At 47.5% G+C, this 24,821-nt stretch overlaps 1 protein-coding gene across 1 annotated transcript in view; it reads right to left on the reverse strand.

Annotated features, from left to right (window-relative positions):
* SYNM (synemin) overlaps positions 1-24,821 on the reverse strand; it is a 127,603-nt gene that overhangs the window by 26,805 nt on the left and 75,977 nt on the right. Inside the window, exon 2 of the mRNA XM_063925711.1 lies at positions 17,153-17,277. Coding sequence (XP_063781781.1) covers positions 17,153-17,277 — 125 coding nt within the window. The remainder of the gene's footprint in view (positions 1-17,152; positions 17,278-24,821) is intronic.

Consider the following 24,821-nt stretch of genomic DNA (forward strand, 5'->3'; position numbering starts at 1 on the left):
AGCGCCCTGCACCCTCAGTGACTGCGTGTGAAGTGTGCTGAGAGGAAAATGGCGCACAGCTGCAGTGCTGTGCGCTACCTTTAGAAGACTGCAGGAGTCTTCAGCCGCCGATTCTGGACCTCTTCTGACTTCAGCATCTGCAAGGGGGCCGGCGGCGCGGCTCCGGTGACCATCCAGGCTGTACCTGTGATCGTCCCTCTGGAGCTGATGTCCAGTAGCCAAGAAGCCAATCCATCCTGCACGCAGGTGAGTTCACTTCTTCTCCCCTCAGTCCCTCGTTGCAGTGATCCTGTTGCCAGCAGGACTCACTGTAAAATAAAAAACCTAAGCTAAACTTTTTCTAAGCAGCTCTTTAGGAGAGCCACCTAGATTGCACCCTTCTCGGCCGGGCACAAAAATCTAACTGGAGTCTGGAGGAGGGTCATAGGGGGAGGAGCCAGTGCACACCACCTGATCTGGAAAAGCTTTACTTTTTGTGCCCTGTCTCCTGCGGAGCCGCTATTCCCCATGGTCCTTTCAGGAACCCCAGCATCCACTAGGACGATAGAGAAAATTAAATAGGCATCTTTTAAGTCAATGTTTTTGCTCTTTTATTAGCACTTTGTCACTCTGTTCTTGAAAAATGCGCTAATAAAAGCGCTGAAACACTGACTTAAAAGACGCCTATTTATTTCTGAGACCTGAGTGATGCTGCTTTGGAGTGTACACATACAGTGGCGGAACTAGCGAGCGATGGGCCCCCCCTCATCCCATCCAAGTCCACCCCCTCACCCCTGGAGAGGATCTGGTGAGGGGGACCTCCTCAGAGCCAGAGAAATGGATACCTAGGAACAATGCCGTAACTAGACATTTTAGCACTGTGTGCAAGAAACGTCATCGGAGCCCCACCCCTGCATGCAAAACAGGGGCAGTGCGCGCCGTAGGTGCGCGCAAAAATACATAGGGGCGTGGCTTCGTGGGGAAGGGGTGTGGCCACAAAATAATACCAATTCATAAAATGGTGCACAGTAGTCTCCATTATTCAAATTACGCTGCACAGTAGCACCACTACACCAGGTAGAGACCCTTTTACACCTTACAGCGGACAGATTCCCCTTTTTACACATTACGGCAGACAGCGTCCCCTTTTTACACATTACGGCAGACAGCGTCCCCTTTTTACACATTAAGGCAGACAGCGTCCCCCTTTTTACACATAACGGCAGACAGCATCCCCCTTTTTACACATAATGGCAGACAGCGTGCCCTTTTTACACATAACGGCAGACAGCGTCCCCCTTTTTACACATAACGGCAGACAGCGTCCCCTTTTTACACATAACGGCAGACAGCGTGCCCTTTTTACACATAGCGGCAGACAGCGTGCACTTTTTACACATAACGGCAGACAGCGTCCCCTTTTTACACATAACGGCAGACAGCGTGCCTTTGTTACACATAGCGGCAGACAGCGTGCACTTTTTACACATAATGGCAGACAGCGTCCCCTTTTACACATAACGGCAGACAGCGCCCCTTTTTACACATAACAGCAGACAGCGTCCCCTTTTTACACATAACGGCAGACAGCGTGCCCTTGTTACACATAGCGGCAGACAGCGTGCACTTTTTACACATAACGGCAGACAGCGTGCCCTTTTTACACATAATGGCAGACAGCGTGCCCTTTTTACACATAACGGCAGACAGCGCGCCCTTGTTACATATTACGGCAGACAGCGTGCCCTTTTTACACATTACGGCAGACAGCGTGCCCTTTTTACACATTACGGCAGACAGTGTGCGCTTGTTACACATTACGGCAGACAGCGTCCCCTTTTTACACATTACGGCAGACAGTCCCCCTTTTTGCACATTAAGGCAGACAGAAAGACAGAAAGAAAGAAAGAAAGAAAGAAAGAAAGAAAGAAAGAAAGAAAGAAAGAAAGAAAGAAAGAAAGAAAGAATTATACTTACTCTCTCCGCTGGCTCAGGCTCCTCGGTGCAGCTTCTGGCAGAGATCCCGGGCAGGAGAGAAGGAGGAGGAGGGAGGTGGAGGAGGGAGCCGCAGCAGTGCTGTGTTATTGGTGGAGGCGCTGCTGCTGCTGTCCCAGTCCTTCACCATAGGCTGTTCTCCGCCGCTGTGAATGCTGGGATGTGCTTCACAGCGGCGGAAGACAGCCTATAGTGAAGCAGAGGGACAGCAGCAGCGCCTCAACCAATAAAACAGCGCTGCTGTGGCTCCCTCCTCCACCTCCCTCCTCCTCCTTCCCCCTGTGTTCGCTGCACTCCTCTCCGGGCGGCTGTATGCTGCGGGCGGCGGTTGCCCGCAGCACACAGCGGCATGTAATGAGTCAGTTTGACTCATTACATGCTTCGGGCCCCTGGACAGTGGACGCACTGGTTGCACTGGCGGTAGTTCCGGTAGTTCCGCCTCTGTACACACACATATATATATATATAATTACTACACAAAGATCATATAAAGCAGGCACAGCCATCAGACAAGGGATGAGCCTAGTAATCGGCTGACAAAAGAGTGGAGCAGGGTACTGCCTTCTATTATGATAATGTAAACTAGCCAGTGATTCTCTGATAACAATAACCACTGCCAAGTCCCACAGTTTTTTTCCACAGGAAACTGAAAGGAAAGCAAACTATTATAAAATATTGTCCAAGGCTTATACTCATGTCCGATTTTTTTTCTCTGCTTTGTGACATCATGCTTTTATTTTTCTCTGTAATGTTTATTTTTAAGGAAATGCTCCAAGAAGATGCAATTTGTACATAGTATGATGGGTGGAGCTAGATAGACAAGCTCAGATCACGTGGTCCTTGCACAGTGCAAGATGGAAGCAGTCAGAAGTGTAGCGAGAAATTTGTGATCCCCATAGCACTATTTTGAAGTGCATCTGCCCCAATGCTTCTAGATAGACAATCATTTTATTATGCCCTAGATTATTTTATAAATCATAGTAGTGCCCTAATTGATGGAAAGCCCCAAAGTAGTGATAATTCATTTTGTTTCACATTGCATTATCCCGGGTTCATATTATGCTGCACTGTAGTGTCCTCAATTCATACTGTACACCACCACAGTAAACACAGTTCATATTATGCCACATTACTGTGTCCCCAGTTTATACAAGGGTGGTTCAATAAGTAAGGTAACAACCTCTCTCGTGTGTTATGTTCTCTGTTTTATTCTAATTTCCCGTCAGAGCAGGTAGACCACTGCTTTCCCTTACGGCCATTAGACTGTGCCTCATATCAGTCATAGGGGGCAATTTAATTGTTTTCCCCACCGGCAACCACTATTGGGTGCAAAATGGAGCAATTCAATTGTTGTTTAATTCGGGTGTCCATTAGTTGCGGGAGAAGCAGCATCGGTGAGAAGAAATGTGCAAAAAGTCTGTGGTTTAGGTGCAAAAACAGAAGTTTGCGTACACTAACCAGGCCTTTAGACAGGATTTGCCACTATTTGAAAACCCAACTATTTGTGCACTTAAAAAGTAATGGGTACCGGAACAGAGATACAATTGAATTGCTCTGATGGGTGCCGATTACTTTGGGCACCCCCAAAAAATTTTAATGTGCGTCCATACTGTCCCAACATCAGTTGTAAGATGGCGGGGTTGGCGGAAACATAGAGTAGTAAACATTGAGGTGATAACAGCAGGACAATCGTTCCAGATGAGCAGCTGACCAAGGTTCCTTCTGGGGAAGCCAATGATACGGTTGTAGAAGCGGGGAAACGCATCAAAGACCACACATCAATTACCAGCCGGTAATTACTTATACTATCCTCTGGAGAAGGCTGTGTTCTATGGATTGTACCAGCAGTTGGGAAGCTTATCATTATCTTTCCGCCTACATGCTTCACACAAAAGGGCACTAAAGAACGAACGTGGTGAATACTGGCTTACTATTCTATATAAGTTTTTCTAAAGTAAGTTGCCTGGTCAGGAAAGGACTTAAATCAAATGGACTAGTAAGTGGGATCTTAATCTTGAACATACTAATATCAGGATTTTTCAATGGAGATACTTACCTTGCTAACCAAGTTTAACATCTACCACACTAATATCCCTTTTCCACCAAAATCCCAAGTCGGACATGGGGTTTTGAACATGGGCCCAACCAGGTTTGGACCCAGATTCAGACACCGTTTCCACTGCACTTCGATCACGGTTATTCCCTGATTGGCTTCGTTTCCACTTAACCTGGGTCAGCCCTGTAAATCCCTTTAGATGTAATTAAAAGTAGACTTTTTTTTCCAGGCTCACAAAGATGTGTGTGGCTGTGGCTGCCCTTCTGCCTGCAGTTCAGGATGAGTTGAACCTGAGGATCAGTCAGTGGGCAGCAGTTAACGCTGCAGATTATGCTGATGGACAGGCTGAGGATCAGGCTGTGGGACAGCCTGTAGTTGAAGCTGTGGGTCAGCTGCGGATGGTTCAGGCTGTCTGTGTGCTAAGCATAGGCGTTAACAGCACTGTTGCAATACTCCAAGTGCTGTCTCTGCTCTCTCTGCGTGGCAGTGACATATGACATCATCTGTCAGTGCCCCAGAAGCTCCATCGCCGTGTAGAAGCGTTATGTGGTGACAAGTGACTTTCTTTTTCAACACTATTCTGTGCATGGACAATTACTGTAATTCCCCAATATTGTATTTTAATGTTTCTAAGCCAATACTTCTGTTGTTATTGCTGTAATGCTGGCTGGTGTTCACATTTTTTAATATATTTTTTTAGATTGGATATAATAAATTTCTGTGAATAGCTCTTCTTTTTTTCAGTATTGTTTTAGTATATATACGTACAGTATGAGGGTGACGTAATCCCTTTCAGACTTATTACATTAAAGATATTTGTAATGAGTCCCAGTAGTGGATTTCACCTAGGAGCAGCAGCCTGGCAGCCCACTCAGTAAAATCACCCGCTCACCTATCCGGGGGCGGATGGGATGGAAAACCAGCCCTGGAAACATATGGAAGCAGCCCTAATGTAGGTGGGGTCTCTTGAGGGGTGGGGTCTGTTGGGGGCGGGATCCCTCCTTACTGGGCCTGATTTGGAGTTGGAAGCAGCTACAGCACCCCTTGCATCTATTGCTGCAGTTGCACCTGCGACTTCAAGCTAATGCCGCTACAATGCACTTTCCAGATGTTCATATGTGCATCTCGATATGCAAGGACTGAGACACCCACTTTCAGTGTCTACAGATGCTGCAATCATGATGTGTGTTTTTAGACGCCACCATCGGTCACAACATTAAAACTTTTACCAGCCTTATCCTAGGTGCAGATCATCCATCTGAGTATGGCCTCCAATGTGAGAAATTCAGCGTATATATATATATATATATATGCAACCACTTGCCCATACTATGATACATCTGCATCTGCAGGGCCGGTGCTAGGGTGTTCGGCGCCCTCCTGCAAACTATAAATTTGCGCCCTCCCATACTTTACAAAGCAGTGACCCGTATACACATAATGCTCCCTGTAGTAGTGCCGCTTACGCACGTAATGCCCCCTGTAGCAGTGATGCTTACACAGGCAACACCCCCTGTAGCAGTAACGCTTACAAACACGCAACACCCCCTGTAGCAGTGACGCTTACAAACACGCAACGCGCCTTTTACAAGTGACGCTTACACACGCAAGGCCCCTATAGCATTGACGCTTACACACAATATGCCACAGTTACGCACACACACACACACACACACACACACACACACATACACACACGCACACGCACACACTGTACATACATTACACACATACACAGTCACACATATTACACATACACATACATACATTCATACATAGATTCATACACACACACACACACACACACACACACACACACACACACACACACACACACACACACACACTTTCACTCACTTACTCTCTTTCCATCCTCTTAACTAGGGAAGTCTGGCAGGCGAAGCTGGAGCAGATCATCCTCCTGTTCAGCCTGGTCCCGTATAGCTCCGCCCCCTTTTAGGTCAGCACACTGCACTGACACAGGGGAGGGGGAGAGGAACAGAGGAGGCTTCATGCTGCTGGCGCTGGCCCTGCTGCCTGTCATAGAGTGTGACAGGCGCAGCAGCAGGGGGACATCAGCTCAGTACAAGAATGCAGAGCAGGGAGAGCGCCTCTCCATTACTGGCGCCTCACTGCACTGCATCCCTTTGCTGAGTGGTTTGCGCCAGCTCTGTGCATCTGGTTAGCCTAGGAACAGCCAACACATTTTGGGGTATGGGTCGTTGGGTCGACCCAAATTAGGTCGACACTCATTAGGTCGACCACTGGATGTCGACATTGCCATTAGGTCGACATGGGCGTTAGGTCGACATGTACTAGGTCGACAGATCAAAAGGGTGACATGAGGTTTTTTACTGTTTTTGGTGTCGTTTTCTCCGTAAAGTGACGGGGAAGCAATATTAGTGCACCGTGTCCCCTCGCATGGCTTGCTTCGCTTGCCATGCTTCGTGTAAGGTGCCTCGCTTCGCTCGGCATAGATTACCGTTCCAATCGTAGTCCACGTGGATTGTTAAGTATGAAAAAATCCCAAAAAATAAAAAAAGTGAAAAACTCATGTCGATCTTTTGACCTGTCGACCTAGTACATGTCAACCTAACGTTCATGTTGACCTAATGCATGTCGACCTAATGGCATTGTCGACCTTCATTGGTCGACCTAATGAGTGTCAAGTTGTGTCGACCTAACGACCATAACCCCATTTTGAATATACTTCTTGGTGCAAGCTTCTGAATCTGTCCTGCAACTCTGTGAGAACACCATCGGGACACATGCGTGGTGCAATGCAAATGCATGCACATACTTTGGACCCCAGAAAAAAACACGTTGCCTCCCAGAGAAAACAATAAAAATACATTGTTTCCCACAGCAAAATAAACAAACTCATTGACCCCAACAGGAAAAAAACACATTAGCCTCCACACAAAAAACACATTGGTCCCCACAAGAAAATAATAGAACAAACTGGCCCTCACAGGAAAAAATAAACAAAGACATTGACTCACAAAACTGTTGTGGTTGGCCCCACTCAACTTCGCGGTCTACCGCAGACTGCAAAGTTCCCACCATTGGATATAATGTAGCACTGCTGCGCTACATTGTATCCACTGTACTCCGCCTGACTGACAGTGCAGGAGCGCACAGCCAATCAGGAGAGTGCCATGACGTGGCGCTCCCTGATTGGCTAAAGGGACCCTCTTTGACAGGAGTCACGGGGGGTCCCGCCAGTCGGGGAAAGGGGTTCCATGTGTAAAAATGGACCCCTTTCAGTTCGTGGACCGGGTTTTTCATTTTTTATTTTTACAAGTACGTGGATTATAACTTTTAAGAAGAGGACCGTTGTGGTTCTCCAAGTACCAGCTTGTGGGGGAGGCTTGCTGGGACTTGTAGTTCTGCTACAAAAAATAAGAATTTACTTACCGATAATTCTATTTCTCGTAGTCCGTAGTGGATGCTGGGGACTCCGTCAGGACCATGGGGTCCAGCGGCTCCGCAGGAGACAGGGCACAACAATAAAAGCCTTAGGATCAGGTGGTGTGCACTGGCTCCTCCCCCCATGACCCCCCTCCAAGCCCCAGCCAGGATACTGTGCCCGGACGAGCGTGCATAATAAGGAAGGATATTGAATCCCGGGTAAGACTCATACCAGCCACACCAATCACACCGTACAACCTGTGATCTGAACCCAGTTAACAGTATGATAACAACGAAGGAGCCTCTGAAAAGATGGCTCACAACAAGAATAACCCGATTTTTGTAACAATAACTATGTACAAGTATTGCAGACAATCCGCACTTGGGATGGGCGCCCAGCATCCACTATGGACTACGAGAAATAGAATTATCGGTAAGTAAATTCTTATTTTCTCTAACGTCCTAAGTGGATGCTGGGGACTCCGTCAGGACCATGGGGATTATACCAAAGCTCCCAAACGGGCGGGAGAGTGCGGATGACTCTGCAGCACCGAATGAGAGAACTCCAGGTCCTCCTCAGTCAGGGTGTGCCCCTGACCAAGTAGCAGCTCGGCAAAGTTGTAAAGCCGAGACCCCTCGGGCAGCCGCCCAAGATGAGCCCACTTCCTTGTGGAATGGGCTTTTACTGATTTTGGCTGTGGCAAGCCTGCCACAGAATGTGCAAGCTGAATTGTACTACAAATCCAGCGAGCAATCGTCTGCTTAGAAGCAGGAACACCCATCTTGTTGGGTGCATACAGGCTAAACAGCGAGTCAGATTTTCTGACTCCAGTCGTCCTGGAAACATATATTTTCAGGGCCCTGACAACGTCAAGTAACTTGGAGTCCTCCAAGTCCCTAGTAGCCGCAGGAAAACACCTTAAGGAGAAATTGAGGACGAGTCCTCAATTCTGCCCTGTCAGAATGAAAAATTAAGTAAGGGCTTTTATATGATAAAGCCGCCCATTCTGACACACGCCTGGCTGAAGTCAGGGCTAATAGAATCTTCACCTTCCGTGTGAAATATTTTAATTCCACAGTGGTGAGTGGATCAAACCAATGTGACTTTAGGAAACTCAAAACAACATTGAGATCCCAAGGTGCCACTGGGGGCACAAAAGGAGGCTGTATATGCAGTACCCCTTTTACAAACGTCTGAACTTCAGGCACTGAAGCCAGTTCTTTCTGGAAGAAATTCGACAGGGTCGAAATTTGAACCTTAATGGACCCTAATTTTAGGCCCATAGACAGTCCTGTTTTCAGGAAATGTAGGAAACGACCCAGTTGGAATTCCTCTGTAGGGACCTTCTTGGCCTCACACCACGCAACATATTTTCGCCAAATGCGGTGAAAATGTTTTGCGGTTACATCCTTCCTGGCTTCGACCAGGGTAGGGATGACTTCATCTGGAATGCCCTTTCAGGATCCGGCGTTCAACTGCCATGCAGTCAAACGCAGCCGCGGTAAGTCTTGGAACAGACAAGGCCCCTGCTGGAGCAGGTCCTTTCTTAAAGGTAGAGGCCACGGTTCTTCCGTGAGCATCTCTTGAAGTTCCGGGTACCAAGTCCTTCTTGACCCATCCGGAACCACGAGTATCGTTCTTACTCATCTCCTTCTTATGATTCTCAGTACTTTTGGTATGAGATGCATAGGAGGGAACACATACCCTGACTGGTACACCCACAGTGTTACCAGAGCGTCCACCGCTATTGCCTGAGGGTCCCTTGACCTGGCGCAATATTTGTCTAGTTTTTTGTTCAGGCGGGACGCCATCATGTCCACCTTTGGTTTTTCCCAACGGTTTACAATCATGTGGAAGACTTCCCGCTGAAGTCCCCACTCTCCCGGGTGGAGGTTATGCCTGCTGAGGAAGTCTGCTTCCCAGTTTTCCACTCCCGGAATTAACACTGCTGAGAGTGTTATCACATGATTTTTCGCCCAGCGAAGAATCCTTGCAGTTTCTGCCATTTCCCTCCTGCTTCATGTGCCGCCCTGTCTGTTTACGTGGGCGACTGCCGTGATGTTGTCCCACTGGATCAATACCGGCTGACCTTGAAGCAGAGGTCTTGCTAAGCTTAGAGCCTTGTAAATTGCCCTTAGCTCCAGTATATTTATGTGGAGAGAAGTCTCCAGACTTGATCACACTCCCTGGAAATTTTTTCCTTGTGTGACTGCTCCCCAGCCACTCAGGCTGGCATCCGTGGTCACCAGGACCCAGTCCTGAATGTCGAATCTGCGGCCCTTTCATAGATGAGCACTCTGCAGCCACCGCAGAAGAAAACACCCTTGTCCTTGGAGACAGGGTTATCCGCTGATGCATCTGAAGATGCGATCCGGACCATTTTCCCAGCAGATTCCACTGAAAGGTTCTTGCGTGAAATCTACCGAATGGGCTCGCTTTGTAAGAAACCACCATTTTTCACAGGACCCTTGTGCAATGATGCACTGATACTTTTCCTGGTTTTAGGAGGTTCCTGACTAGCTCGGATAACTCCCTGGCCTTCTTCTCCGGGAGAAAACATCCTTTTCTGGACTGTGTCCAGAATCATTCCTAGGAACATTAGACGTGTCGTCGGAAAAAGCTGCGATTTTGGAATATTTAGAATCCACTCGTGCTGTCGTAGAACTACTTGAGATAGTGCTACTCCGACCGCCAACTGTTCTCTGGACCTTGCCCTTATCAGGAAAGCGTCCATATTTCTTTTAGGAAGAATCATCATTTCGGCCATTACCATGGTAAAGACCCGGGGTGCCGTGGACAATCCAAACGGCAGCTTCTGAACTGATAGTGACAGTTCTGTACCACGAACCTGAGATACCCTTGGTGAGAAGGGCAAAATTTGGACATGTAGGTAAGCGTCCCTGATATCCAGTGACACCATATCGTCCTGGTTCGCTATCACTGCTCTGAGTGACTCCATCTTGATTTGAACCCTTGTATGTAATTGTTCAAATCTTTTAGATCTCACCGAGCCGTTTGGCTTCAGTACCACAATATAGTGTGGAATAATACCCCTTCCCTTGTTATAGGAGGGGTACTTTGATTATCACCTGCTGGGAATACAGCCTGTGAATTTTTTCCCAATACTGCCTCCCTGTCGGAGGGAGACGTTGGTAAAGCAGACTTCAGGAACTTGTGAGGGGAAGACGTCTCGAATTTCCAATGTACACCTGGGATACTACGTGTAGGATCCAGGAGTCCACTTGCGAGTGAGCCCACTGCGTGCTGAAACTCTTGAGATGACCCCCCACCGCACCTGAGTCCGCTTGTATGGCCCCAGCGTCATGCTGCGGACTTGGCAGAAGCTGTGGAGGACTTCTGTTCCTGGGAATGGGCTGCCTGCTGCAGTCTTCTTCCCTTTCCTCTAACCCTGGGCAGATATGACTGGCCTTTTGCCCGCCTGCCTTTATGGGTACGAAAGGACTGAGACTGAAAAGACTGTGTCCTTTTCTGCTGAGATGTGACTTGGGGTAACAAAAGTGGATTTTCCAGCTGTTGCCATGGCCACCAGGTCCGATGGACCGCCCCTTTATACGGCAATACTTCCATGTGCCGTCTGGAATCTGCATCACCTGACCACTGTCGTGTCTATAAACATCGTCTGGCAGATATGGACATCACATCTACTCTTGATGCCAGAATGCAAATATCCCTCTGCGCATCTCGCATATATAGAAATGCATCCTTAAAATGCTCTATAGTCAATAAAATATTGTTCCTGTCAAGGGTATCAATATTTTCAGTCAGGAAATCCGACCAAGCCCCCCCAGCGCTGCACATCCAGGCTGAGGCGATTGCTGGTCGTAGTATAACACCAGTATGTGTGTATATACTTTTTAGGATATTTTTCAGCTTCCTATCAGCTGGCTCTTTGAGGGCGGCCGTATCTGGAGACGGTAACGCCACTTGTTTTTATAAGCGTGTGAGCGCCTTATCCACCCTAAGGTGTGTTTCCCAACTCGCCCTCACTTCTGGCGGGAAAGGGTATACCTCCAATAATTTTCTATCGGAGGAAACCCACGTATCATCACACACTTTAATTTATCTGATTCAGGAAAAACTACAAGTAGATTATTCCCACCCTACATAATACCCTTATTTGTGGTACTTGTAGTATCAGAAATATGTAACACCTCCTTCATTGCCCTTAACATGTAACGTGTGGCCCTAAAGGAAAATACGTTTGTTTCTTCACCGTCGACACTGAAGTCAGTGTCCGTGTCTGTGTCTGTGTCGACCAACTGAGGTAAATGGGCGTTTTTACAAGCCCCTGACGGTGTCTGAGACGCCTGGACAGGTACTAATTTGTTTGCCGGCCGTCTCATGTCGTCAACCGACCTTGCATCGTGTTGACATTATCACGTAATTCCTAAATAAGCCATCCATTCCGGTGTCGACTCCCTAGAGAGTGACATCACCAATACAGGCAATTTGCTCCGCCTCCTCACCAACATCGTCCTCCTACATGTCGACACACACGTACCGACACACAGCACACACACAGGGAATGCTCTGATAGAGGACAGGACCCCACTAGCCCTTTGGGGAGACAGAGGGAGAGTTTGCCAGCACACACCAAAAACGCTATAATTATACAGGGACAACCCCTTATACAAGTGTTTTCCCTTATAGCATTTTCACATATGTAATCATATCGCCAAATAAGTGCCCCCCCTCTCTGTTTTAACCCTGTTTCTGTAGTGCAGTGCAGGGGAGAGCCTGGGAGCCTTCCTCACAGCAGAGCTGAGCAGGAAAATGGCGCCGTGTGCTGAGGAGAATAGGCCCCGCCCCCTAAAACGGCGGGCTCTTCTCCCGGAGTTTGTGAGATCTGGCAGGGGTTAAATACATCCATATAGCCTCAAGGGCTATATGTGATGTATTTTAGCCATAAAAAAGGTATAATACATTGCTGCCCAGGGCGCCCCCCCCCAGCGCCCTGCACCCTCAGTGACCGCTGGTATGAAGTGTGCTGACAACAATGGCGCACAGCTGCAGTGCTGTGCGCTACCTTATGAAGACTGAAAGTCTTCTGCCGCCTGTTTCTGGACCTCTGGACCTCTTCAACTTCGGCATCTGCAAGGGGGGTCGGCGGCACGGCTCCGGGACGAACCCCAGGGTGAGACCTGTGTTCCGACTCCCTCTGGAGCTAATGGTGTCCAGTAGCCTAAGAAGCAAATCCATCCTGCACGCAGGTGAGTTTACTTCTCTCCCCTAAGTCCCTCGTAGCAGTGAGCCTGTTGCCAGCAGGACTCACTGAAAATAAAAAACTTAACTTAAACTTTTATTCTAAGCAGCTCAGGAGAGCCACCTAGATTGCACCCTTCTCGGCCGGGCACAAAAATCTAACTGGGGCTTGGAGGGGGGTCATGGGGGGAGGAGCCAGTGCACACCACCTGATCCTAAGGCTTTTATTGTTTGTGCCCTGTCTCCTGCGGAGCCGCTGGACCCCATGGTCCTGACGGAGTCCCCAGCATCCACTTAGGACGTTAGAGAAAACAATATTCTATTTTTACACAAGAGGCTATCAGCCTCCCATCCACTGCCCACGGATGGGGGGGACAGCCTCGGGCTTCACCCCTGGTCCTTGGGTGGCTGGAGGGGGGGACCCCTTGATTTAAGGGGTCCCCAATCCTCTAGGTTACCCCAATCTAGGGGTGACTAGTTGGGGATTTAATGCCAGGGCTGCAGGGACCAATATAAAAGTGTCCCCCGGCTGTGGCATTATCTCTCTGACTAGGGGACCCCTACGTTTTTTGTCCCCCTATTTTTGGCACTAGGACCAGGCGCAGAGCCCGGTGCTGGTTGTTTAAATATGGGGGAACCCCAGTCAGTTTTTTCCCTGTATTTTTACAACCAGGACTGGCTCAAAGAGCCCGAGGCTGGTTATGCTTAGGAGGGGGGACCCAGTGGCAAACGCAGGATTTTCATGGGGGGGTTTCCATAGATGTATGTCACTGCATGGAGATTTATGTAATACAGGAATGAAGAGACAGCACTCAGAGTCTCTTTAATCACTTGATAATAGTGTATTAGGGATGTAGTTATGTCACCGGCGGTCAGGATCGGTCACATTTCCTCCCCCTACATCCCGCACCCTCACATCAGCATGCCGACCAACAGGGACTACTCCCACAATTCCCACTCATGGGTGTCCACGACGGCCAGTCATGCAATACACACCCATGTATTAGATACACATATAAGACACAGTAATATGTATGTCTAATACACTATTATCAAGTGATTTAGAGACTCTGAGTGACGCCTCTTCATTCCTGTATTGTTGATACCTCTGGAGGGCACTGGAGCAATCTACCCACGACAGGGAAGTGCCGGCCATCTACTATATATATATAAAATTATATATATATATATATACACTGCAAAGATGTTTCACGTATAACTGAGTGATGAACCATATGCAACACACACTGTATGTATGTATGTATATATATATATATATATATACAGCACATTTGAACATATACATACATACATATGGCATACTTACAAACATACACACAGCAGACAGACATACACGCACCACCCCTCATTAGCTCCCGGCCAGAACAATGAATTATAGACTACCTTCCCAAACCACTGAGTCTCCACAATTTATGACACACACACCTGTCAGCTGTAGAGAGGAGACAGGCAGTCACTGCCTCACTGTTTGATCCTTTTCCCCTTTGCCGCTACACCACTCCTCTTCCGGCTCCCTGATCACCCCCTGCACGAACTGCTGCCTCAGAGGAGTTGCGCTATGCTGCTGCAGTTCCCCGTACAGGCAGCCAGCGGATACCTAGTCAGTTTCTCAGTTAGTACGCTGCTGCCGGAGGCCCGGAGCCGCGTCACAGACACAGACCGCCCAAGTTCTAACTTATTAAGAGTACAGTAAATCGGTCTTCTCATCTGACAGATCGGCGAGCAGGGGGGATTTCTGGGTACTCGGAAACCCCCCCCATGCGTGCACGTATGGGACACCACGCAATTTGTTTTTGCAATTTTTACACTAAACAGACCCTTTCCCATAGATAACCATGCACAGATCTCACTGATCCGTGCATGATTATCCAAACTCGCCTGGAAAAAGCAGGTCTATTTTCTTGCTACTTTTTTTTTAACGAATCGCAAAAAAATACACCCGCAATTGAGCATTCAGAGACTAACACCCAAATACGAATGAATAGTACATTCCCGTGTTGTATGAACAAACAGCCGCGTTTGACTGATGGTCTATTCATTCGTGTTTCTGAACTTTGCCGTCAAAACCATTACGAATAGCCCAAACACTGCCGAGATTTGTGCTTAGTAAATTCCCGTGTTGCCACTTAGAAAAAAAAACCAAAAATCGGACAAACTCTGAATTTTAGTACATATTGGGGGTCATTCCGAGTTGTTCGCTCGCAAGCTGCTTTTAGCAGCTTTGCACACGCTAAGCCGCCGCCTACTGGGAGTGAATCTTAGCTTATCAAAATTGCGAACGAAAGATTAGCAGAGTTGCGAATAGACACTTCTTAGCAGTTTCTGAGTAGCTCCAGACTTACTCGGCATCTGCGATCAGTTCAGTCAGTTTCATTCCTGGTTTGACGTCACAAACACTCCCAGCGTTCGCCCAGACACTCCTCCGTTTCTCCAGCCACTCCTGCGTTTTTCCCAGAAACGGTAGCGTTTTTTCGCACACACCCATAAAACGGCCAGTTTCCACCCAGAAACACCCACTTCCTGTCAATCACATTACGATCACCAGAACGAAGAAAAAACCTCGTAATGCCGTGAGTAAAATTCCTAACTGCATAGCAAATTTACTTGGCGCAGTCGCACTGCGGACATTGCGCATGCGCATTAGCGACTAATCGCTCCGTTGCGAGAAAAAAATAACGAGCGAACAACTCGGAATGACCCCCATACCCCCTGGTCATAGCAGCAAATTTGGTAGCAGTTGGGCAAAACCATGTGCACTGCAGGGAGGGGGCAGATATAACATGTGCAGAGAGAGTTAGATTTGGGTGGGGTGTGTTCAAACTGAACTCTTAATTGCAGTGTAAAAATAAAGCAGCCAGTATTTACGCTGCACAGAAACAAAATAACCCTCCCAAATCTAACTCTCTCTGCACATGTTATATCTGCCCCACCTGCAGTGCACATGGTTTTGCCCAACTGCTAACAAGTTTGCTGCTCAGGTCTGAATTACCCCCTGGGTCTGCAGCTGATGTTGTTGACACAGTTACAGTAAAAGAATTTTTATTCCTTGCAAATTAGAAATAATAAATCTGCAAAAGAATGGCCTGTGATGCCTAATATTCCCGGCCCGGCGGACGGGATGCTGGTGGTCATGTGACTGATGCCAGAATCCAGAGACCACTCTGGATACCGCCGCCGGAACTCCGACAGTCGACATCCCGAAGCTGAGTATTGGGGTACGGGTTAAGGTTAGGGCCCCGGGATGTGTGTGTGTGTGTTAGGGTTAGGCACTAGTGGGTGGTTAGCCATAGCCCCCCCCCCGAGGGTTAGCCATATCCGCCACCCCCGGAGGGATAGGGTAGGGAATGGTAAAAATACTTACCCCATCCACAGAGGGGATCTTTAGTGGCGGCATCCCGACCACTGGGATTACATACTGAACCCGTATACCCCTAACTGCAATATGGCAAGTAATAAGCTCAACAAGCAGATACTTTACACATATACAGTATTTGCATCCATCTGCTTCTGGGCAGGTGGAATGCGGAGAGGGAAGTGACGGACTGATGTATTCAAGTGCACTAAGTGTATGCAGAAAGACAACAGCTTGCTTATATACATTTGAGAAAGCCGTATTATTTGTGGGGGAGTGGAGGGGGGATGACGACATCTGGATAACCACAGACATCTAGGCTCCCATCCCCAGCAGACTGTAAAGCTCACTGCACTTCTAAACCGCTTGCTGCAAACACAATCAATATACATGGTGATTCAAAAGTCGCAGTACACCCTTTTGTTTAAAAAAATGAGCAGGAAAAGGGAAACTGAATACTCCAGTAAGGTATGGGTGAGATGGGCTATCTTTTAGGGTATGTACCCAACATGGCCGCCATCTTGAAATTGGCCATCTTGAATCTAAGTAAAAAAACTTAAATGGACAAACGACATCAGAATTTGCTGAAAAGTTTATTGCTGCAAACAGATTTGAAATAGCAGTTATGGTTCAAAATATAAAACACATTTTTTTGTTGTAGGTAACTGAAGATGGCTTTGACAAAAGAGGAGAGAATTGAGGTAATTTTGATGTCAAACACTGTGTGCTGCGTTGACATCAATAGCATAACTTCTATTTCAAATCTGTTTGCAGCAATAAACTTTTCAGCAAATTTTGATGTTGTTTGACATGTTACATGGCCCCCTTTCCATTTGAAAAAACTGACTTAGATTGAAGATGGCCGATTTCAAGATGGCGCCCATACCCTAAAAGATAGCCCACCTCACCCATACCTTACTGGAGTATTCAGTTTTTCCATTTTCTGCACAGTTTTTGAAACAAAAGGGTGTACTGCGACTTTTGAAATACCCTGTATATTACTGTTGACCAAGTGGCAACATATCTCCCTAAAGTTAGATAAATTCTATTGAAAATTGGGACAGCAGAGAACAAACGGGGACATCTGGGTGGTCTGATTCCTTATGTACATTACCGATATGCAGCTACTTCCAGGCTGAGTCCACTCTTCACTTGCATGAGGTCATGGTAATCCTGCAGACGCTCTGTGATGGTTACTGAAATGGTCTGTCTCTCACTCTCCAGCTCCTCTATTATGATCTGCATGGACAAATAACAATAGATGATCAGCCGAAGCACACGTGTTGTGCAATATCATTAGCATCACAGTATGAAACCCATCCTTTTCGGCCTGTGTGAGATACATCAGCTGCACGCCTACCTACAGTTATTTTTTTCCATACAACTGTCTTGGTTTTCTATAGGCAAAGGGGGTATGACTTCCCAATAGTGAATCTGGCTACTGTAACATGTAGGTACGATTTGATGGTAAAAAGTTTACAGATGGATCACTATATGTGTGTTTATGCAGAGTTGACAGTGCAATGCCTGGTGGTGTGTCAGGAAAATACATTTTCTCTATATGTGATTGGACCAGGGTTGCCTACCCTCCCGCATTCCGCGGGAGGCTCCCGTTTTTTACCTGACCCTCCCGCTGCCCCGCTGAACCTCCGGGTCCTCCCGGTTTTTCAGTGCTTTCCGCCGAAAATGCGGTCTGCGCATGCGCGATCCGGAATGATAGGGGGCGGGGCCTGAACCGCGACGTCATGAAGATGGACCGGGTGAAGAGCTGTGTGCCCGGCGTTAGCACAGGAAGGAGTCAGGGAGGTGTCCATGTGCACAGCCCCATCACATGGGGAGAGGCGCAAACGTATTGCATGGCCGGAGAGATAAAGGAGAAATTGAGTGGCGCCAGTCGGGACCGTGAGTTGCCAGTAGGTGGGTAGCGCCAAGCGGTAACCGCAGGTGAGACTGACAGGTCAGTGAAGTCTCACAGCACAGCGGCGGGAGACAGCATCCTTACAGCTGGGCGCCGTGTATGATTACCTACAACCTTGCATAATTTGCCAGCCAGCCCTGAATCCTTCTAGGATGGTGAGTGGCCAGAATAATACTGATTTCTGCTCAGGCAGCACACTGAGGGGGTGCTGGATGCTGTGTGACAGAGGGGGTGCTGGATGCTGTGTAACACAGAGGGGGTGCAGTGCTGTGGACAGAGAAGTGGTGCTAGATGCTGAGTAATTTATAGGAAATTGTGCTGTTGGACAGTGTGGTGATAGTCGCTGTTTAGAATGGAGCTGACATGCTGAGGGGACACAAGAGGGTGTTGGATACTGCTGTAATGGAGGAGGCACTGTGCTGGGTGACACGGGGTGCTGTGTAGGATGCTGTGATAGAGGTGCTAGTACTGTGCTGGATGACACTGCTATGGGGATGAGCAGAGACATGGAGAGTGAGAGCTCAGGGGGGAATGGTAGACCCATAGGCGGAGGCGGACACGCCATTTGGGCAGAGCATTACACCCCCCCCCCCCCCCTTAACGTCGTGAGTCGCATTCTACTACCAGCTATAATCTCCCTGAAACTACTTTTCAAAAGTAGGCAAGTATGGATTGGACCCGAAACCTCCCAGCTTTCCCCCCCCCTATGTCTTCTTGGGGGGAAGGGGGGGGGGGGGGTAATGAGCAAATAGGGTCCATTTATAGGAACCAGCTGTGATGTAACTTACTGTCACTTCCCAGACTATGGCTACACTAGCAATTGACCTGCAGTAACACATCTGCTTAGTTCTGCACTTCTGTCTTATATACCTCAGTCCTGGCCTGGGAGATGTAAACCTCCCGCTAATGCCATTTGCTAATGTTATCTTTTCCTCAGTTAGTTATAATGATCTCATCTTAGACACTGTTGCTTGTTAAACATCAACAACATTTTCATTGAAACCCTTGTAAAAAAATTATTTATTTATTAACAGTTTATTATATAGTGCAGCAAATTCTGTTGCGCTTTACAATTGGAACAACAGTGATAAAATAAAACAAAACAATTGGAAAATAAAACAAAACAATTGGAAGCAACAGTGAAAAACAAAACTGGGTAATAACAGACAGTCATAGACGTAGGAAGGCCCTGCTTGCAAGCTTACAATCTATAGGGAAGTAAGCACTGATACAGAAGGGATAGGTGCAATCTATTGCATAAACGTCCACCAGATTGCAAAGGGTCTTGGTGGACTGTCTGAAATAGTCACACTGCAATGTAGGCCTGAGGTCAGGAGGATGGGAAAGTGAAGAAAGAGAAAATATGTGAGGATATGCATGGACTATGAGGGTTATGTGGATGGTACTGGAATCTGATAAGCTTGTCTGAAGAGGTGAGTTTTCAGGGAATGCCCGAAGGATTGGATACTAGAGGAGAGTCTTATTGTGTATGGTAGGGCATTCCACAGTGGGGGCTAATCGTGAATGGGAACAAAAAATGAGTGTGGACGAGAGACGTAGGTCTTGTGATGAGCGGAGAGGTCGGGTTGGGAGATATTTTGAGATAAACGAAGAGATGTACATTGGTGTAGCTTGGTTAATGGACTTGTGTGAGAGTAAAAGTATTTTATTTAGAATACGGTAGAATACAGGTAACCAATGGAGGGACTGACAGAGTAGATCAGCAGACGAACAACTAGTGAGGAAGATTAGCCTCGCAGCTGTGCATTCAGAATGGATTGTAGTTGTGAAAGTCTCATTTTGTAAGACCCGTAAGAAGTCAATTGCAATAATCAATGCTGGAAATAATGAGAGCATGGATTAGAGTTTCTGCAGTGTCTTGTATAAGGTATTTTGGATATGTTTTTTTAGATGCATGTAACATGATTTAGAGAATGAGTGACTGTGGGGAACAAAGGACAGATCAGTGTCGCGGATGACACCTAGGCAGCGAGCTTGTCTGGTAGGATTGATTGTTGTGTTCCCAACAGTGATAGAGATATCAGATGGGTAACTATTATTGGTCGGTGGAAATACAATTTATTCTGTTTCAGAAATATTAAGTTTGAAGTGGTGAGACGACATCCAGGAGGAGATGGTAGAATGGCATTCAATGACAGGGACCACTACAGATGGTGAAAAATCTGGGTTGGATTGGTAGTTTTGAGTATCATCCGTGTATAGATGATACTGAAATCCAAAAGAGCTGATTAGTTTGCTAAGAGATGTGGTGGTATATATTGAGAAAGCAGAGGAACTAAGGGTGTGTACACACGGTGAGATCCTTGCTATGCCTGATTTTCACTTGCGATTTCCTTTGAACTCCCCGGAGCCCAGCACCACCGATTCTGACTAACTTTTCTTGAGATATAGACTATGTGTGCTTACAATTTTCGCTTATGTGAGATTTTGGCTTATGTGAGATGTCATTGACATGTGAGATGAACTAGATAGTACACCGATCAAGCAAGGATTGACTTGCCTGCACAGTCTATCTTTTCTTGCGATGCCGACCTGGCGGGACCGCGCATCGGGATCAAATCGGGATCGCAAGGTGACTTTCACCTTGCGATCTGCACTAACTTTTCTTGTGATTTTGACTATATAGTCAAAATCGAAAGAAAATATCTCACCGTGTGTAGACACCCTTAGACTAAGCCTTGCAGTACTCCAACTGATAGAGGTAGCAAAGAGGAGGTAGCGAAGAAAAGCATATACTAAAGAGCGTGTAGATATAAAGAATGAGAACCAAGAAAGGGATGTGTCCTGAAGACCTAGGGATTGTAGTGTTTGTATGAGAAAAGAGTGGTCAGTCGTGTCAAAGGCAGCAGGGTGATCTAAAAGAATAAGGAGTGAGTAGTGGCCTTCGGACTTAGCAGTGACCAGATCATTCACTACAGTACTTTAGTTAGTGCTATCTCTGTAGAATGTTGGGAATAAAAGCCTAATTGAAGTGGGTCCAATAAGTTGTGTGAGTTAAGAAAGTGTGTGAGGCAAGTGTAGGTAAGTTTCTCAAGTACCTAGGAGAGGCATGGGAGCTGAGAGATGGGACGGTAGTTTGAGAGTTTGGGTCAGAATTTTTTTTTCAGAGTGGGACTCATCACGGCATGCTTGAACAGTGAAGGAAATACACCAGTAGAGACAGAGATTACAGATTTTAGTTAAGGTTGGGATGAGCACGGAAGATGGAGCTTTACTTATTTTTGAGGGTATAGAATCAATGGCAAAGATTGTAGAGTAGCAGAATGAGAAGAATGTTAATACTTCGTCTTCATTTATGAGATCAAATTAAGAGAATATGGCAGAGGGTTTGTCAGGCTCCGGAGCCTTACCTCCGTCGGGTGCTCCCGCGGGTTACCATCCCGCTGGTTGGCGCGGCTGTGGCGGCAGGGAGCTGCTGGTGGCGGGTCCTTCTGGACGGATGTGCGGCTGCCAAGGGCCGGGGCCAAGGGTCTGGAGAGCCGGGCGCTGCGGTGGGGATCGCTGCGTTAAGGTCCTCTTGTGGTGACACAGTATAGTGTGCCAGAGACAGAAGCTGGCTAAAGCTGTGTGCTAACAGCTAAGTATGTCTCCAGTGCTGGGGGCAGCCATGTTGGAGACCAGAGTGTTACCAATGAAGTTCCCAATCTGTGTCCAGCCAATCCTGCGCGTTCTTCCCTTACAAAAGGGGTCTGGCTCAGAGGGAGAGTGCCAGTGCTTCATGTTACCTCCTTGTGAAAGGTTCTCCAGCTCTGTGCTCCCAGGTCACTTCTGGTTCCCTGGTCCTGATTGCTCTCATCCATCGGTTACCTAAACGCTGCTGCAGTCCTGCTGTCTAAGTCCGTTGCCACTCGTGGAAGCACTCACGGGGTCCCAGGTCGTGGAGGAGCTCCAGGTGCTAACGGCGGTTCCCGCAGAAGTCTGCATTTCTTCAAAGTCCAAGTTCTTCAGCTTCGTCTTTCAATAACAAACCACAGTCTGCATTTCTTCAAAGTCCAAGTTCTTCAGCCTCGTCTTTCAATCACAAACCACAGTCTGCATTTCTTCAAAGTCCAAGTTCTTTAGCCTCGTCTTTCAATCACAAACCACAGTCTGCATTTCTTCAAAGTCCAAGTTCTTCAGCCTCGTCTTTCAATCACAAACCACAGTCTGCATTTCTTCAAAGTCTAAGTTCTTCAGCTTCGTCTTTTAATCATAAAACACAGTCTTCAGTTCTTCTTCTTCTTGAGCTTCACTCTTCAAGTCATTTAACCATAGACTCTAATTCTTCCAGTTTCTTCAATTGCTCAATATTCGTGTACAGCCTTATTATGCATTAAATCTACAGTTATCTTCCTACGAAGTCCTCCTTTTCTTTATGCCCTCCTGCCAACGTTAACACTTAGTTAGGCTTCCACCCCATGAAGAGGAATTACATTCAGCCACCTCGTTTACTCTCCTCACAGGTAGCTGTCCCTTCAGCCAAAACTCAGTTGTCTGAACCCAGGGCCGGTTCAAGGGCGCAGAGCGCCCCGGGCAGGAAAGGGGCGTGGCCTAATACAGGGGGCGTGGTGAGTCACGCCCCCTGTACATTGAAAGCGCCGCTTGAATGCTGAGCGGTGCGCGATGACGTCATCGCGCACCGCACAGCAAAAGGTCCTCTCCACGAAGAGAAACTAGACGCTATGCGTCTAGTTCCCTTCGTGGAGAGGACCTTTGCTGTGCGGTGCGCGATGACGTCATCGCGCACCGCTCAGCAGTTACTCTCCACGAAGGGAAACTAGACGCATAGCGTCTAGTTCCCTTCACAGGAGGCGCCGAGGACGGGGACGGCAGCGGGCAGCGGAGGCGGACGGGGGACACAGCGGGCAGCAGTGGCGGATCTTGCCACGGTGCGGCGCCCTCCGGATGGCGCCAGCGCCCTCCGGAAGGCGGCGCCCCGGGCAAAAGTCCTGCTTGCCCGTGGCAAGAACCGCCACTGTCTGAACCCCAATTTACGCCGAGCGTGACAGGGTTCAGGTAGGAAATTGAGCAGGTCACTGACTGAGGAAGAGCATACCATTTAAACTAGGATTTTATCAATCCTGTCCTTAAAGTAGGAAGCAAGATCCTGCACATAGAGAGATGCTAGTTTTTCTAATTATAGGCAATCAGATTGCTCAGAAATTAAACTTCTGGGATTACAAGCGCTTGTCACATCTGTGAACCACCTAAAGATGATATTAGTTATTGTGAAGTGTTTTAAAGCTTTTTTTTTTTTTATAAAGAAAATTTTTTAGGCTTCACTACCACTTAGGTCTTGATGAAGTCTTTTGCAATGCTACATGCAACCAATTAATGAAGTTAACCAACATGAAATGTCAGAGGAGGGGGTACGTGAGTGGTAGGACCAATCACAAGGAATAATACCTTGTTTGTTGATTGGTCCGTCCCCCAGTTTATTTGACTGTAAGAGGAGCATTAATAAAAACTACTCCAAGAAGCCATTACTGTGGCTCCAGCCAGGGCCATTTGTAGACCTTGTGGTGCCCAGGGCGAACGTTTCCTTTGGCGCCCCACCCCGACAGGCAAAACAGGGATAGTGTGCGCCGTATACGCGTGTCAAATAATAGGATTTTAATTACCTACTGGTAAATACTTTTCTCGTAGTCCGTAGAGGATGCTGGGGTCCACATTAGTCACATGGGGTACAGATGGGTCCCTTGGGAGCCAAGGGCACTTTAAGAGTTTAATAGTGTGGGCTGGCTCCTCCCTCTATGCCCCTCCTACCAGACGCAGTCTAGAAACTGTGCCCGAAGAGACGGACATACTTCGAGAGAAGGAAATACACAGATAGTGGTGAAATTCACACCAGCTCACACATAACAACAGAAAACCAATCTAACCAGCTTGAAACATGTCAGCAACGGCTGAATAACAGTACTTAACCAAGTAACAATGCAGTACTGAACAAAGTAACAACTGCAGGAAAACGAAGCGCTGGGCGGGCGCCCAGCATCCTGTACGGACTACGAGAAAAGTATTTACTGATAGGTAATTTAAATCCTATTTTCTCTTACTTCCTAGAGGATGCTGGGGTCCACATTAGTACCAGGGGGATGTACCAAAACTCCCAGTATGGGAGGGAGAGCGCGCAGGCTCCTGCAGAACCGATTGACCAAACTTAAGGTCCTCGGAGGCCAATGTATCGAACTTGTAGAACTTAGCAAACGTGTTCGACCCTGATCAAGTAGCCGCTCGGCAAGTTGTAAAGCCAAGAGACCCCGGGCAGCCGCCCAGGAAGAACCCACTTTATGAACAGAGTGGACCTTAACAGATTTTGGACACGGCAATCCTGCTGTAGAATAAGCATGCTGAATAGTAAACCTGATGCAGCGAGAAATCGTCTGCTTAGAAGCAGGACACCCCACCTTATGGGGATCATAAAGACAAACAGAGCGTCCGATTTTCTGTGACGAGAAGTTCTCTTCACATAAATCTTCAAAGCCATCACAACATCCAAGGACTTTGAGGTAATTGAGGAGTCAGTAGCCACTGGCACCACAATAGGTTTTTTTGATATGAAAAGCCGACACAACCTTCGGAAGAAATTGCTGACGCGTCCTGAGCTCAGCTCTATCTTCATGGAAAATCAGTTAGGGGCTCTTCAGGACAATGCCCCCAATTCTGACACACGTCTAGCAGATGCTAATGCCAACCGTGTGACCGCCTTCCAAGTAAGAAACTTGACATCACCTCCTGTAAAGGCTCAAACCAATCCGACTGCAGGAACTGCAGCACCACATTAAGATCCCAAGGTGCCGTAGGAGGCACAAAGGGAGGCTGGATGTGCAGAACCCCTTTCAAGAATGTCTGAACCCCAGGGAGG

The sequence above is a fragment of the Pseudophryne corroboree genome, chromosome 6, assembly GCF_028390025.1.
Source record: "Pseudophryne corroboree isolate aPseCor3 chromosome 6, aPseCor3.hap2, whole genome shotgun sequence".
NCBI classification, from domain to species: Eukaryota; Metazoa; Chordata; class Amphibia; order Anura; family Myobatrachidae; genus Pseudophryne; species Pseudophryne corroboree.